Source organism: Orcinus orca, chromosome 8 (genome assembly GCF_937001465.1).
Source record: "Orcinus orca chromosome 8, mOrcOrc1.1, whole genome shotgun sequence".
NCBI lineage: Eukaryota > Metazoa > Chordata > Mammalia > Artiodactyla > Delphinidae > Orcinus > Orcinus orca.
Window position 1 is genome coordinate 97518160 of NC_064566.1, and position 15740 is coordinate 97533899.

Genomic DNA, 15740 nt, shown 5'->3' on the forward strand with positions numbered 1-15740 from the left:
GAAAATACTGTACCTATAGGACCTCTGGGAGGGTACCTCCTGTTTCAACATTATAAACAAGAAAACAATTAACATAGCAATGACCCCCAGGTTCATTTTAACCGTGTTAGACCCTCCTTAGCACAGGATTGGGATTTCGTTTTCAGTAATTGGTTTATGCTAGAGAAAATTTTATACAAAAATCCAGCCATTTGTTGTGAGTTATACTTTTCCATCATTTTTTTTTGTAACTCTCTGCCTCCATATTTTGCTTCTCTGGGGGGAACTGTGGACAGTTAGATGAGGGAGTACTCAAATTCTAGGGCGGGGGTCAGCAAAATATGAAATTCAGCCAAATCTCCTTGCTGCCTGTTTTTGTAAATAAAGCTTTAGTGGAACACTGCCTCACTCATTTAGCTACTGTTGTCTCTGGCAGCTTTCCTGCCACGAGGACAGAGTTGACAGAGATCATATGGGCCGCAAAGTCTAAAATATTTACTCTGGCCCTTTACAGTAAATGTTTGCCAGTCCCTGCTTTGAGGGTCATATACTTTTTCTTTCTCCTTTGACAGGTGAATGGCACACAAGTGAATGTTCCATTTATAACCGGGTTGGCAACCAAAATCTACAGCAGCGAGGGGTTCCTGGTGATCGACACCAGCCCTGACATCCAGATACACTACAATGGTTTCAACGTAATAAAAATCAGCATCAGTGAGAGGCTGCAGAACAAAGTGTGTGGCCTTTGTGGCAACTTCAACGGGGACTTAACCGATGATTACGTGACCCTGCGGGGGAGGCCTGTGGTGAGCAGCGTGGTGCTGGCCCAGAGCTGGAAAACCAACGGTATGCAGAAGAGGTGAGAACTTCCAGCCGCTAGACTCAGGGGCCCCAGTCCTCCCACGTCCATGACAGGTGTTGCTGAGGAAGGGACTTTGTACAGCATCACCCTTCCGGACTCCTGCAAAGAGCTAAGCTGAAGGTCTTTGGAGTTTTCATCATACAAATAGGCACAGCAGTTTCTTGAACAGCAGAGGGAGGAACTAGGCTTAGATGATAAAAGTCTACATTTTTGTGTCATCCAGCCCTCGGCTAAACAGAAGAGTGTGCCCAAGATTAGAATTCTGAAACCTTGGCCAGCTGCCCGACTGCAACTGGGCACCCCTGCTGGGGGGTGGGATTAAGATTTAACCCAGGAGATGAGGGCTATCCCTTGCTCCCCCGTGCTGAGACTGTGTGTCTGTGACTCTTACCAGAGGCTTGGTTTTGTGCAGGTACAAGTTGGTGGGAATCAAGAAAGCCTTTTTAAAAGCAGAAGTCCGCAAGGGGATTATCAGGCCCCTCTCTGGCCAGCTGAAATAGAATGAGCTAAACAAGTTACTCCAAAGGTGTTTAATTTAGGGCCCTTCTGGGCTGCTGAATTATGTTAATTCCTCTCAGGATCTATAGATATGCTTCTCTTTCCTGGCATTTCTTTGCTCGTACAATGGTTCTGTCCCCTTGTGCTTTAATACACCAAACATCAGCTAAATTCCCAGATGTGAAAATGAAGCCCCAAACCCTCTGTGACCCTTCTGCAGGTGTAAACCGAAAAATGTACCGTAAATTAAACTATCCTGTGCATTATGGGACCCAGAGCTGGAAAGAACCTTGGGCACCATCTGGTCCAGTCTCTTTTCTAGGTGAAACAGAGGCTAGAGTGGAATGATTTACGTTGAGGGGGTCCTATAAGTGGCAAAGCCAGGATTAGATTCCAGAATTCCTAATGTGATGCTTTCTCTAAAATGTCACTTCTAGGGCCCACAGTTAGAAAAATGACTACTTTGCACACTTAAGCTATTCTGGGGCTTCCAAAGGTGAGCAAGCTTCAGTTCCTCCTGAGGAATTATGAGTCTGTTTAAGCTTCCTTTCCCTTCCTCTCTTCCTTTTTTTCTTCCTTTATAAACGATTTCAGCCTGACACCAATTTTCTTTTGATGATTTTACTTTCGGTCTCTGATAGCTAAACTGGAACTGGTTGAGAAGTTTCTGGACTTCCTTTCAAATCTTTAATTCTACCAACTGTCGTTGCTATGATTATTAATAGTGATAGTAACTATTATTATTATTGGTGGTGGTTGTTATTATATGAGCACCCGTTAATAGTTATTGTATCAGTTATATCGAAGGTTAATGGTTATTATATCAAGATCTACCTTTTGTCTGACACTTTGGCTACCAGTCCATCACTTTATCTTACCCTCACTTATCCCAGTGGCGTAACAATAGAAATTACCGTGACTTTCCTAAGGTCACACAGTCTGTTAGTGTTGGGATCAGCATCCCACACTAACTTCTGGGTTAGCTGAAAAGGGCACTGCCACGGTCTGCCCTTTCGTCGGCCATCTTGGATGCCTCGTTTTGCTTCCTACCCTGACCAGACCTCTCGCCCCCAGCTGCAATGAGCTGCAGTTCTCCCAGTACGCGGCCATGTGTGACAACGTGCACATCCAGAAGATGCAGGGCGACGGCTACTGCCTGAAGCTCACGGACATGAAGGGCTTCTTCCAGCCCTGCTACGGGCTGCTCGACCCCCTTCCCTTCTACGAGTCCTGCTACCTGGACGGCTGCTACAACCACAAGAAGTACCAGCTGTGCGGCTCCCTGGCTGCCTATGGGGAGTCTTGCCGCTCCTTCGGGATCCTCAGCACCGAGTGGATTGAGAAAGAGAATTGCTGTAAGAGAATTATTTTATTTCTGCAGACTCTTTGCTAAGTTGAAAGCACAGCTTTGCCAGTGGCATCGCTGTGTCCAGGGCCGTCTGGCTGGTCTGCATCTTGACCCATAGATCTGCTTCCAGGGTTGGAGGGTGGAGAGCTGTGAGAGCTTGTAGCAGATTTCATGGGGCGCATTTTCAGTGGAGCCTGACTCCCCTCTAATTGCCTGACCAGTTATGGAATTTGGAACACCCGCTGGGGAAGGTGAGGTTCTCTGGGTTGGAGAAACACCAGTGTAGCTAGTGACTTTAAGATAGCCGGACAGAGTATAGGATTCCTGATTGATATCAGTGCCCCAAACTCAGCTCTCCTTAACATGGCTCCCTTAACATGGGTCAGAGCCCAGATCAGAAAGAGAAGGCACATGGCAAGTGGCAAGTTGAGTTGGAATTGAGCTGTCTGTATCTGCCTGGTTGCAAGGAAGCCATGGTTTGATTCATAAAGGGATTACACATATATTACTGATGAAATAAAGATCTGTAGATTCTTGCATTTTTTTTCTGTAGTAAGAAAACTATTTTGATCTGCGTTATCCATTATTCTCTTTGTTCATTTTCTTACCATGTTAATCAAATACATGGAGCAAATAAATATGTACATAATCACACATAAATGTGTCACATCCATATATGTGTGTGCACATACATACTGATCAATCTGTCCCATGAATGCAGTATGACATTGCGGCCGACAGGATGTGTGCCTGTCCCTCGACATGCACCACCAACCCAATGTGCATACAGGTACTGCCATGAAAACTGGCCCTGTTCACTCCAAGACTGAGCGTGCACATCAGTAAATCTGCAGACCAAACCTGAGCAAGAGTAGGGATGCACTTAATTCAGAACCTGAAAACAATGTGGTTCATTAAAATATGCATTCAGTGACTTCAGAAACTCTTAACAAGCAAATGACCGGTCTCTGTTAGCAAGCAACAGAAATAGTTTGTTTGATAACTTCAATATTTTACCCTGTTCTGTTAATAAACAATACTTTAAAAAACGTTAACTGTTTTGAACTTTAAAAATTGTGTGGATTTTTTTTTTTAAGTATGAATTTTTGCTTTTAACCTTAAAACTTCCCTCTGAATTGGGCATGTCGTATTTGTCAAGCGGTAGGTGGACCATCATGTTTGTAAGCGAGGTTCTTTCCTTCCTGGAAGCTGTAACCTCCACACTTTCTTTCCCTTATTCTCTTGGGTGGTGTTCATATTGTGTTAATCAACCAGCACATTCATGGAGTGGCTGTTGCGTGCTTAGCACCGGTGTTAGGTGCTGAACCCACTGGGCAAGCAAAAGCGTCTTTACAAAAGGAAGCCTTTAAAAAGTAAGTGCATTTGACTGATGCTGATGGCTTTCCTTCAGTCGTCTTTCTAGGAATTAAGACAGGCTGATGCTCCGCCATACCTGTCCTCCCACGTATAATAGTTACTTAGCAGAGGGTTGGGAGAAGCATCTGCAGCTATGGGATAGCTCAGGGATTTTGTTTTGTTTTTGAACTCGTGAAGAGAACTTGGCTCGTGCTGGGATTGAATCATTGCTGTTTCTTCAACACTCACCATCATATGCCACGACGATGAGGATTATTACACCTGGATAGGGAGACAGTCTTTAAATAAAGAAGTGAGTGTCTACTAAATCCTAATCTTCTCTAAAAGGAAGTCGATAGAGATCTAATACTGAAAAATCAAGAAAAATAGTGATATTTCGAAATATGGACGTAAAAACTAGAAAAATTAAAAGATTTAAAATAGTTGTCTCAGAAGCATTAGAACTGGAAGATAAGAAGATTGGGACATGGGATTGCCATTCTTCAATACAGCATTATTTGACTTTCTACCAGTATTATTCTGATAAAAGTAAAAATTAAATGAAAACCGTTTTCGCTTACCATTTGCAAACATAGAGTTAAATATCCGAAGAAACAACCAAAAGACTTTTAAAATGACCAAGAAAAATAACGGAAGTGGAGAGGGCCTAGGCGAGGGACTGCTGTGTTTCACTTTAAGCTTCTCAGGACTACTTGTTTTTTTTTTTTTTTTTTTTTGCATGGCAATTTGACAAAACTTTAAAAATTAAAATTTTCCAAGGGAACACAATTAGAAATAACAACTGAAATATGTAAGTGAAATGTGCTTTTGTTATATTGAGTCAAATCATCAGAAAACAAACTCATATCAAGAATAAAATAAAGAACTCAAAAAAAAAAAGTGAGTGTCTAAAAGAAATGCTCTCAATCAGCAGTTCTCAAACTGAAATGTTGACGAGCTCACAGGTGGCCTATGGGCTCATCTGCTACAGAAATATCGTTTATAACCTGTTGGTGGTGACACTTCACATACATTTGTATTTTACTTAGAGTTTTCCCCTCTTTGGTAAAACAGTACCATTACTCTAAGTCAATGCTGGTGAGTTGTGTGTAGGTAGTTTGTCTATTTTTATAAAATTAAGTAGAAGTTTGTGGGGTAGCTGGACCATGAATCAAAAAAAGACTAAGAAGTCCTGGTTTGAGGGACCTCTCTGGGACCTTACTGGCCCTAGAATCTTCATTGTTGACAAGTATTTGTTGAGCATCTACTATGAGGTGGCTGGGTGCTGCGAATCTAGAGGTAAATGGCTTGGACCCTACTCTTTATATAAATATAACGATACCAATGCATATGATTGTGGTACAGAGCAGGAAGTGCAGCAGTCTCGGGATGTCCCGGCAGTTAAGCGTGTCTGTGTATTCCATCTTCCCCTCTTACCTTCACCTGTGTGTGACCTTGGGTGCATTTCAGCTGTGATGCCAAGTTACAATACTTAGCTGGCAGAGCTTGTAAGGGTCGGAAGAGGTAATGCCACCAAAGCATGAAGCACGTAGCAAGGACCCAATTACTAGTATCGTCATTATTTCCCGGAAGGCTGCCCTGTCTGTTGGTTTGCATCTGCCATCTGACCACACCAGGTCCACTGAAGTGGCGAGTCCAGAGTGTGACCACATGCTACCGTGCACTGGTGTGAAAATCAAGTTGTGTTTCTGTTTGTTTTCCTTTTTAGCAGGAGTGGTTGAAGATCCCTGTCTGGGAGCAGACTGTCCCAATCGAACCTGTGAGCTGGAAAACGGAGGGGAGCTGTGTGGCTGCATGGAGCCCCCTCCCTACGGAAACAGTGAGTGACACCTGCCGCCACCCCACCCCCAGCCAGACAGGCCCCGCGGGAGACGCCCGGCAGCCATGTAGGAAGGCTTTCGGGTGGGAGCCCGCACGTCCCACACTGTGGGTTAGAAACCCAAGTAACGAAGCTTTCATGAGCATTTAAGCAGAACAAGGAAGGAACCCGACCTCTTCAAAGCAGGCTAATGTTCATTTCCTTGTAGCTACATCCTTTTCTTCAATAAATGATAACACGCAAATTTGGACATGCATAGCATCAGCCAGCTCCATCTGAGGCCATGTTCAACATCAGAGGGATCCAAACTGATCTCTTAGACTCACAGGGAGATAAGGTGGTTTGACGAAAACATGAAAGAATCAGGACGAGAGTGCCAGGTGCTGTAAGACGTGTTTAAAGCCAGCTTTATCTGGCCCGAAGCTTTTCGGTGGGTCCTGAAGAAAGCAGAAATGTTGACGCAAACGGCAAACAACTAGGACTCCAGGTAGGAGTCCCCTTAAGGTAGGAATGGCCTTGTGCCCTGGCCAAGAGCATACTCGTTTTGTCGGCTCGTGGGGGACGTGCTTTGCTTCCCAGCTCCGTGTCCTTGGCTGAACCGAGGAACTCAGAAGGCACATGCCACGTTTAGCATCGTCAGAGAATGAAAGCCTGGTTGACCAGAAGGCTCCGCAGAAGGGGACCACATGTGCTGTTCAAAGGCTTCACCTGAGCAGATAAAAACGTTTCTCTCCGTTTCTTTAGTGCTTATTAGCCTGTGTTTGTGTACTCACGGAAAATGTCCATTTCAAAAAACAAGAGCTCCGAGTGCCGGCCTGGGTACCAGCTGGGCTGTGGAGAGGCCTGACCGGGGCTGCCCTCACTGGGGGCACGTTCTTTAGCCAGGCCACAGTGAGCCAGGTGCGGTATGGAGCTTACGGACAGCAGCTACCACCAAAGCGGGGCGGAAATCCTGGGTTTAGGAAGAAAAGATCAAAGACGCTTTGTATAGCATTTTCACCTTTAAAAAAAGGCTCTCTGGGGACTTCCCTGGTGGTCCAGTGGTTAAGACTCCTCGCTTCCAATGCAGGGGGCGTGGGTTCGACCCCTGGTCGGGGAACTAAGATCCCACATGCCACACGGCATGGACCAAAAAAAAAAAAAAAGGCCCTAGGATTGCCCAAGTTATTGCTTTGAATGAGTTCATATACTCATTTAGTTTGATCAGAGCTTCATTAGAAATGCTGCAGCCTCTGTGTGAAGCCCATCAGCCTCTTCTAAAGAGAATGGGGTGCTTCGCCCACCCACACAGCAAGACCAACTCTCACTGACGTGCCTTTCATAATGACTGTTTCCCCACAGACTCCCACGACATCATTGATGCAGAGGTGACCTGCAAGGCTGCCCAGATGGAAGTGTCCATATCTAAGTGCAAACTCTTCCAGCTCGGCTTCGAGAGGGAGGGTGTGCGGATCAATGACAGGCAGTGCACTGGCATTGAGGGAGAGGACTTTATCTCCTTTCAGATCAACAACACCAAAGGGAACTGTGGAAACATTGTGCAGGTGAGGAACGAGGGCAGGAAAGAGCACCTGGCTGAGGTGGTGACAGCTCCAGGTGTTTGCACATTGATTGTTCTTAAGCCAACTTCAGGGGTTCGACTTAGAAACATGCTCCTTGGAAAACAGCAAAAGGCACGTGCGAAATGAAGGACAGCGGGAAAATAATCATTGGGTGCTAAGTGGTTGAACTGAAAGCAAGATAAGTGACATGCTTCCTTCCCTGGTTTGCGCTGTCTGCTGTCCTTTGCCCTGCATGTTGACACATTTTTTACTTCTCTCATGCTTCTGTTGTTCTTCCAGGTAAAGACAGCTGGGTTCAGCTATTTCAGGGTGTAAGGGTGTCCCTGACATCACTTAACAGTTGGCTGCAGAAATACAGCAAGGTCACAACATTTTGTGTCAGGTTATCCAATTCATAGGTTAGCAAAGCATCTCACTTCTCTTCCTCCTGTGCCTTCCTACTGTCTTTTTTTGATAACTGTGTTCATTAACACTTTTTATCAGGGAGTGAAAGGTGCAAGACGGTGAAACATGCGTGTGTTCATTTTGGTACTTGTGGGCTGTCTGGTACAAGACTTGGCGGAGGCTGGATTTTGAATTAAGACTTGAAAGAGAAGATATGTATTACCTCAGGATGGCAATACTTCATGCTGTCCCCGGCTTGGGTTCCCGCAGATAACTGGGGACTGGTTGTACTTAGAATTCAGTGGTACATGAAATCACCCTCCGTGGGCATTCAAGGTTATCAGACTGAAGGGTGCTGTTGACATCTATTGTTAATACTTTTTTCCTAGTAAGTGCTGAGACTAGCTCCATCCTGATTTATATTGGCCTCCGGGTTATATATGAAATGAAGCCATTTTTCCACTTTCCGGCCCGTGGATTTGAAATGCAAGCCACATGCTCGTGCCCAGATTTAATGATTTCTGACCTCCCTTTGCTTTGCAGTCCAATGCCACTCATATCATGTATAAAAACACCATTTGGATAGAAAGTGCCAACAATACTGGCAACATCATCACCAGGGACAGGACGATCAGTGTGGAATTTTCATGTGCTTATGAGCTGGATATCAAGATCTCCTTGGACTCTGTCGTGAAGCCTATGCTAAGGTAGAGAATCTCATGGGCTGTGCACGTTGCTCCGTCTTTTCGTTGACAGTTAAGGTTAGCACAGTCAAAACTGCTAGCATCTGTCTTTGAAGCACTAGGGAGAGAATAATTCATATTTTCTGAACCTAGATGCCTTAGACCTGCATTGTTCGATAGAACTTTCTACAGTGATGGGAATGTCCTACATCAGTACTGTCCAATACAGTGTCTGTATGTGGCCATTGAGCTCTTGAAATGTGCCAGGGCGAGAGAGGTGCTGAGGAACTGAATTTTTAATTTTAATTAAAATTAGATTTAATTATTTAAATTTAATTATTAGACTTTACTACTCTCTGCTTGGCCTTCCCTCTGCATTTGCAGCCTGGAAAATGGTAAGTAATTGAATAGATAACGTTGCTTGGGGTTCCCCGACTTATGACTGTTTCTCTTGTAGCGTCATTAACCTGACAGTTCCAACCCAAGAAGGCAGCTTCACCACCAAGATGGCGCTCTACAAAAATGCCTCCTACAAACATCCATACCGCCAGGGCGAAGTGGTGCTGACAACTCGAGATGTGCTGTATGTAGGGGTCTTTGTGGTTGGAGCCGATTCCACGCATCTGATTCTGACGCTGAACAAATGCTACGCCACCCCCTCCCGCGACAGCAATGACAAGCTCCGATACTTCATCATTGAAGAAGGGTGGGTAGCCTCTTCTCGGAGGACAGTCTCAGAGCCTTTAGTATTAGATTTGTCTACATTGTTTTTTAGGGAAGAGAACGGGAACTAACATTTGTTGACGACCTACAGGGCCAGCATTTTGCACCCAAGAACTATCTAATCCTGATGACAACGTATGAGGTAGATATTATAAGCCCCATTTTACGGATGAGAAGGCTGAGGCTTAGTGAATCAAGCAGTGCTTAAAATCCACAGCAATTTAGTGGTAGGTCACCAGTTCCATGTGGTATTAACTACAAAATGCTTTACTCTCAATGTGACCCAAGAGGGCATTCTGTCCTGCCTACTTGAATTTCAATCTGAGTTGAATGTGGATTATCTGCAAATGAAAGGATGTAAGGAGAATAACTAAAGGTTGGTGAATAGGACATCTATGAAAATTAAAAAGGGATTAGAATAATAGCTTATAAACTTTTTTTTTTTTTTTACTTACCAGTATATGCCCAGCACCTAGTATATTTCCTGAAACAGCGTGGTTATGCAACAAAATTGTTGAATGAATGAATAAATGAATGGGTGAATGAAAAAGAAGAAAAGACTGTGGACCAAACAACAACCATGATAATTATCTTTATTTTATAAACATACTTACTGGTTTTGTCTAGCAACAATACTTTTTTATTGCATACATAATTTATATACAATATAATGTACTTGCTCTAAGTGTAAAATTCAATGATTTTTAGTAAATTTACAGAGAAGTGCAACCATCACCATAATCTAATTTTGGAACATTTCCATCATCCCAGTACCATAATTCTTAAAAGCAGTTGACTATGTTAATCAAAATTCTTTCTCTTGTAAGTGGTAGAGACCATTTCAAACTAGTTTATGCAAAAGCAAGGCACTTCATGGTTACAAAACCAAATCACGTTAAGCAGATGCGGCTTCAGGGACTGGGTCCAGGAAACCAGATGCTGTCGACTCTCTCCCTCCCTCTATCCCTTGCTCTCTGTTTCTCTGTCTCAGTCACTTCCCTCTCTGTCTCTGTCTCTCTCATTGACCTCGTTAGACACTGGCATTTTTTTCAGCATTGTAACCCCCCAGAGTGAGCATTCCTTCTAACCCCAATTCAGGGAATCCCTGAGAAGGAGTATGATTAGCCTTTCTTGGATGGATTTCCTCTGCCTTGTTTGGAGGAGATGCAACATTAAATTGCCTGGTGTTGCAGAGGACAAAGTTTTTCTTGACCCTCTTAGGGTTCCTGGCTGGGTCTGAACATTAAATGGACAAAGACAGATTAACAGGAAAAAAGCATAACATTTATCTAATGTTAAGTTCTACGTGACATGGGAGTCTTCATAAGGAAACGAAGACTCGAGGAAACAGTTCATGCTGAGTATTGTTATGCCCGGTTTGATGAAGAGTGGACAGTCGTGGAGAAGGTCAAGAGTATGTGGTAATTGTAGTAAACTGCAGGGAATCTTAGCCAGACTGTTCAGTTTCATCTCAGTGTCCCTTTGTCTTCAGAAATAAGGATGCTCCTTTCCTTCTGGTATAGGGAGGGCACCTCTCACATAAGGGCTTTATGACCTGTTTCAGGTGAGAAGAGTGACATTCCTCTTTCTGCCATTTTCTCAAACTCCTTCAGCTTAAAATATTCAAGGTGCCAGGTTTGGGGGTAGTGTTTCTTGAACCCTATCCCAGGCCTGAGTCAGCATCCCTCCCTGGACTGGTCAGGGAGTGCTGTGGATACTGTAATTAGCCTTAAAGTTGGGGAAGGAAGGGATGGTTCTCCCAAAGAAGAAGAGTATGGTTCTAGGCAGACAAACAATAAACAGCCACTATTTTGCACATGAACAGGCTCAGAGCCTGTACACAGCTCACCCAAGGACACCCAACCAGCAAGGGGCAGAGGAAGAAATCTTTCAAGCACCAAGACGCATCAACTCCCTACCCGGCCAGGTGTGGCTTGTGGCCTGCGTTGCTGAGGCATAGAGTGGGATTTTCAGCAAAGGCCTCATGAAGGCACTATCTTTTTGAGTTGAGTTTTAGCCTCCCTAGAGGCAGAGGGAAGGACTTGGTGACTATGTGGTATCTTAACAGGCCCAGATGCTCTGGCTAACATCACAGGTCTCCGTTTCTTCATCTGTTCCTTTCCTCTCCCTCCCCCTCCCCCCCGCCCCAGCCATGGCCCTTTCCCAAAGTAAAAGAGCTACGATCTGAGCCGCTGTACAACCCGGGTGGGCAGGCTTGGGCCGCCTTTGAAGGACACAGTGGCATTTAGCATTTTTTAAACGGTATTTAATAGAGTTGACCCAGAGAGGGAGAGTAAGTGAGTGGGTTCATAAATCTCAGCTCCCCCCAGGGTTCTGCATGAAGGTCTTCAAATTAAACTGTTGTTGGGTGTGAAGTAATTTCATCGTGTGAGAGAATTTAATTCATGAGTCCTCTTGACCTTTCTTGGAGGGATGTGGTTATTGGTTTTTCCCAGTGAGCTTACGGGAAAACTGCTGCCCAGTGCGGAACGGCTGAGCTGCAGAGTGGGTCCGCATCAGAGTTTGGGGGGAGGGGCCAGCCGCTCCTCTCCAGCTACGTTGGGGGCAGAGACGCCACCGCCATCTACCAGTGATGCCAAGGTCTGGGCACACGAAGGTCACTTCTCTGTTCTCTTCATGTGCCCAGAGGAAAGGACACTTGTTCCTCTGATAGTGGACAAAGGATTCTAGTGCTCGGTTTGTTTGTCCCCCTAAGGCGGCATCCAGACAGCCTGTCCCTGCTTCCCGAGGCTCCTTCCTTCTGCTTCCTGTTCTTCTGACACTTAAACCTCGAATCATCTCTCTGGGAGTTGGGGGTCTAGTTAAGACGGAAGGTCTGCGTGAAGACTGGAGGACTGAGAATGCTGTAGAATCCTTGAACCAATTTAGATTATTCAAATGAGTCACAGTGACAAGGAAAAGTATGGCAAGTAAGTTTTTGTTTCAAAGCATTTAGGAAACTATTGCCTTATGGACTAACTACCAAACTGAATAGGCGTGGGAATGCTGAAGCATAACTTCCATTTTTAATTTTCCTTATCACGAAGATACTGAATCCTGGGGGCCAGGGGAAGGAAACATACGGAAAAGAGTCACCCTTTTTATCTCAATAAGATCATTTTAAAGAGCTTCTTGGCCGCAGTGGGCCAAACTTGGCCATGGAAGCACAATTCATTCATTCAGTCACTGATTCATCCAGTCTAAAAAAAAGATTTTTTTTGGTCTAAAAATTAAGTATAATTTTAATACCATATTTCAAACAAAACGGTTCTGAGAGTTAATACTGTACGTAATGTTTCAAAAGTAAAAATACAGCTTTATATATACACATACACGTTCTCTCAGAGCTGAAAGACGGGTCATAGCTTTTATTGCTTCTCAGGCAAATATTTGTGTGAGTTTGACTAAAGAGCATCTAAGTATTCTTTTTAATTTATTTTTCATTTTTATTGTTTTACAGTACGTCCTTGTTGGTTATCTATTTTAAATATAGCAGTATGTACATGTCAACTCCAAACTCCCAATCTATTCCTCGCCCCCAGCCTTCCCCCCGGTAACCATAAGTTCTTTCTCTAAGTCTGTGAGTCGATTTCTGTTTTATAAATAAGTTCATTTGTATCACTTTTTTTAGATTCCGCATATAAGCAGAATATCATATATTTATCTTTCTCTGTCTGACTTACTTCACTTAGTATGATAATCTCCAGGCCCATCCATGTTGCTGCAAGTGGCATTATTTCGTTCTTTTCAATGGCTGAGTAATATTCCATTGTATATATGTACCACATCTTTTTAAATATTTACTGTGTGCCCTCCAGTGTGTTGGAGACACAGTGAGGACTACACCTTGGTTCCTGCACCCCAGGGGCTCAGCAGGGTGTTGTTGGCAAATCCAGGCAAAGCCACCTGTTCCTGCCTGGTCAGGGCATGTGTATATAGGAGGGGGAGCCACAGATGGGCACTGGAGAAAGAGCAGGGTTAGTTAGCAGGGGAAGGAGTGCAGGGAGGCTTCCAGGTGGGGGAAACAGTACATGAAAGACCCTGGGGCATAAGAGACTGTGGTCCATTTAAGAAACTCTAACAGGTGGAGGCGAGATACCTGTGTCCCTGCCTGTTGGCTCAGGACCACAAGGAGAGGGGAAGGGAGTGATCCCTCCATCAGAACAATCGTTCTTTGACGGCTGGTCTGTCTTCTCCAGCTCCCACAAGTGAAAACAGACTTCCCAATAGAGCTTGAAAAAGGGGCCCCTGCCAAAACTGATAATTAACCGAAGAAAGTACAGAGGATGTAAGGACTCATCTTGTGTTTATTAAACTGATATCAGTAAAACACAGCATTGTGAGGGGGAGGAATGAGAAACGGGCGGGTAGGGAAATTGAGTGCAGGCCCGTGGTCATTTTGTTTTTAGCTGTAGTTAAGATCCTAATTTGAGGTGCTATTTGATGCTTTTCCAACAAACTGAAACTATAAGGGAGTCGTAGTAAATGACAGACCCACACACTCCAGAGGTCACCTTCAAACGCAAAGGCATTTTTACCGTTCATGATGGTTTTTGTATGAAACGTGAAAGTGTGAAGCAGAGAGTCCCTTTTTTCCGAATAGGTGTCAGAACATTAAAGACAACACCATTGGCATCGAGGAAAACGGTGTCTCCCTCACCTGTCGCTTCCACGTCACCGTCTTTAAGTTCATTGGGGATTACGATGAAGTCCATCTTCACTGCGCAGTGTCCCTCTGTGATTCAGAAAAGTACTCCTGTAAAATAGTAAGTGAGAGCGTGAAAATTCAGTGCTTAGCTTTATTTCTCTCAGTCCCAGTTTTCCCCACGTGGGGCGTCACGAATCCCGACGGCGGTGGCTCTTCAGAGTTCTTTAGGACTCACTGCACCTGGCAGTGGCTGAATTGGAACCATCTTCAGATGCCTAGGAGTGGCAGTCATCTGGAACAATAAGAGAGCAGGGTAGAATGATGACCATTTACTCCTTTTATCTGACTTAGCAAGGTCAGTCTGTTGTCAGCATGACACTAGACCAGGGTTTCTCAAACCTCAGCACTACAGACGTTTTGGACCGAATGATTCTTTGTTGTAGGGCTGCCCTGTGCTCTGGAGGCTGTTTAGCAGCATCCCTGGCCTCTACCCAGTAGACCCCAGTATCACCTCCTCCCCACTTGCAACACCCAAAATGCCTCCCGACTTTGCCCAGTGTCCCTCGGGGGGCAAAATGAGCCCTGTCTGAGAACCAATATGCCAGAGTCTCAAAGAGCCAGGCCCCCTGCATCTGAGGTGAGCGATGGGGCCAAGCTCCCCTCCACCACAGAAGCAAACTCCCGGGCTCAGGGATTATCCCACAGATCGTCCAAATCCACACCCAGGCCTGAGGCTCTGGAGGGGCTGGCAGGATGAGGTGACAAACCAATCACCTGGTCCACGCCAGGCTTACATCCCCACCACGTCAGGCTACGTCCCTAAGATTTTACTGCACTAGTACCTGGTCCCTAACCTTTAACATTGCAGCTTTATGCTCGCCCCATGTTGGCCGAATCGAGATGTGAATTATGGTCAGAGCTACTTACAGATGCTGCTGCGTACATTATTGTCTGATCTGATACAGGATCCTCCTCCCTGGGAAGGGAGCCTCTTTGAATCTAATTCTAGTGTGGAGAATATATTTAATTCTGTTCAACATAAAGCCCCGAGTCCCAGTGGGCTCAATGATCAAGAATGGATTGATTCTAATTAATCTGAGCTGCAGTAGTGCTTCAGGCTGAGCCACTACCTCTTTTGGAGGTGGAAACGTGGTGAAGAATAAGTTATCAGCTTAATTGTGTGAAATTTTCCCTCCGGTGTTTTGTCTTTCAGACTTGCCCTCAAAATTCCAGGATTGCCACAGATTACACCAAGGAACCTAAAGAACAGATCATTTCAGTGGGACCTATTAGGAGAAAAAGTATGTATGTTCCCTAAAACACACTATAAATGATTAAAACAGTGGGATTTGAAGGCTCGGGCTAAGTCTGGGGTGTGTTTTGCCTACTATGTGAATCTGGTGAACAAGGAGCTTGAGGATGCCAGTTTGGGGACCCCAGTTTGAGAGGCCTGCCCGCTTCCATAATGAAATCTTTTCATGGACTATTAAAAACTCATGACAGTACCGGGATTTTTTCCTTCCACTCCTCTCTTTAAGGCCTTGCCCTTAGATACGAGTTGAAGAGCTGGACTGTCTGCAGGTAACTTGTCCAGCGGCTCTTTTTCAGGGCTGGACTGGTGTGAGGACAACGGAGGGTGTGAGCAGATCTGCACGAGCCGGGTGGACGGGCCTCTGTGCAGCTGCGTGACGGGGACCCTGCAGGAGGACGGCAAGAGCTGCAGAGGTGAGCACGACTCCCGTTCAGGGCCGGCAGCTGGGGACATAGGAAGTTCTTGACCCTGAGAAGGAAACAGTCCTATGTGAGGCCCACTCGGTCAGCAACTGATCTATGAGACTTACAGAAAGTAAGAAGGAG

The 15740-nt window shown here is 45.0% G+C and overlaps 1 protein-coding gene and 1 long non-coding RNA gene across 17 annotated transcripts in view; one reads left to right on the plus strand and one right to left on the minus strand.

Annotated features, from left to right (window-relative positions):
* Positions 1-15740, plus strand: part of TECTA (tectorin alpha) — a 78712-nt gene that overhangs the window by 60716 nt on the left and 2256 nt on the right. For 9 of the 12 annotated variants that reach the window (XM_049713264.1, XM_049713266.1, XM_049713271.1 and 6 more), the window contains 9 exons: positions 552-838; positions 2414-2694; positions 5773-5883; positions 7225-7427; positions 8373-8536; positions 8970-9218; positions 13839-14001; positions 15097-15184; positions 15492-15608. In XM_049713264.1, coding sequence (XP_049569221.1) covers positions 552-838; positions 2414-2694; positions 5773-5883; positions 7225-7427; positions 8373-8536; positions 8970-9218; positions 13839-14001; positions 15097-15184; positions 15492-15608 — 1663 coding nt within the window. Of the gene's footprint in view, positions 1-551; positions 839-2413; positions 2695-5772; positions 5896-6091; positions 7428-8372; positions 8537-8969; positions 9219-13838; positions 14002-15096; positions 15185-15421; positions 15609-15740 lie in introns of those variants that run through there. The other 3 variants (XM_049713270.1, XM_049713273.1, XM_049713276.1) reach the window with 3 other exon arrangements.
* The window catches only part of LOC117196951 (uncharacterized), a 91995-nt gene continuing 86092 nt past the window's right edge, over positions 9838-15740 (minus strand). For 2 of the 5 annotated variants that reach the window (XR_004477394.2, XR_007478721.1), the window contains one exon: positions 13525-13991. This is a non-coding gene — a long non-coding RNA (uncharacterized LOC117196951). Of the gene's footprint in view, positions 10791-12094; positions 12110-13524; positions 13992-15389; positions 15664-15740 lie in introns of those variants that run through there. The other 3 variants (XR_004477397.2, XR_007478723.1, XR_007478722.1) reach the window with 3 other exon arrangements.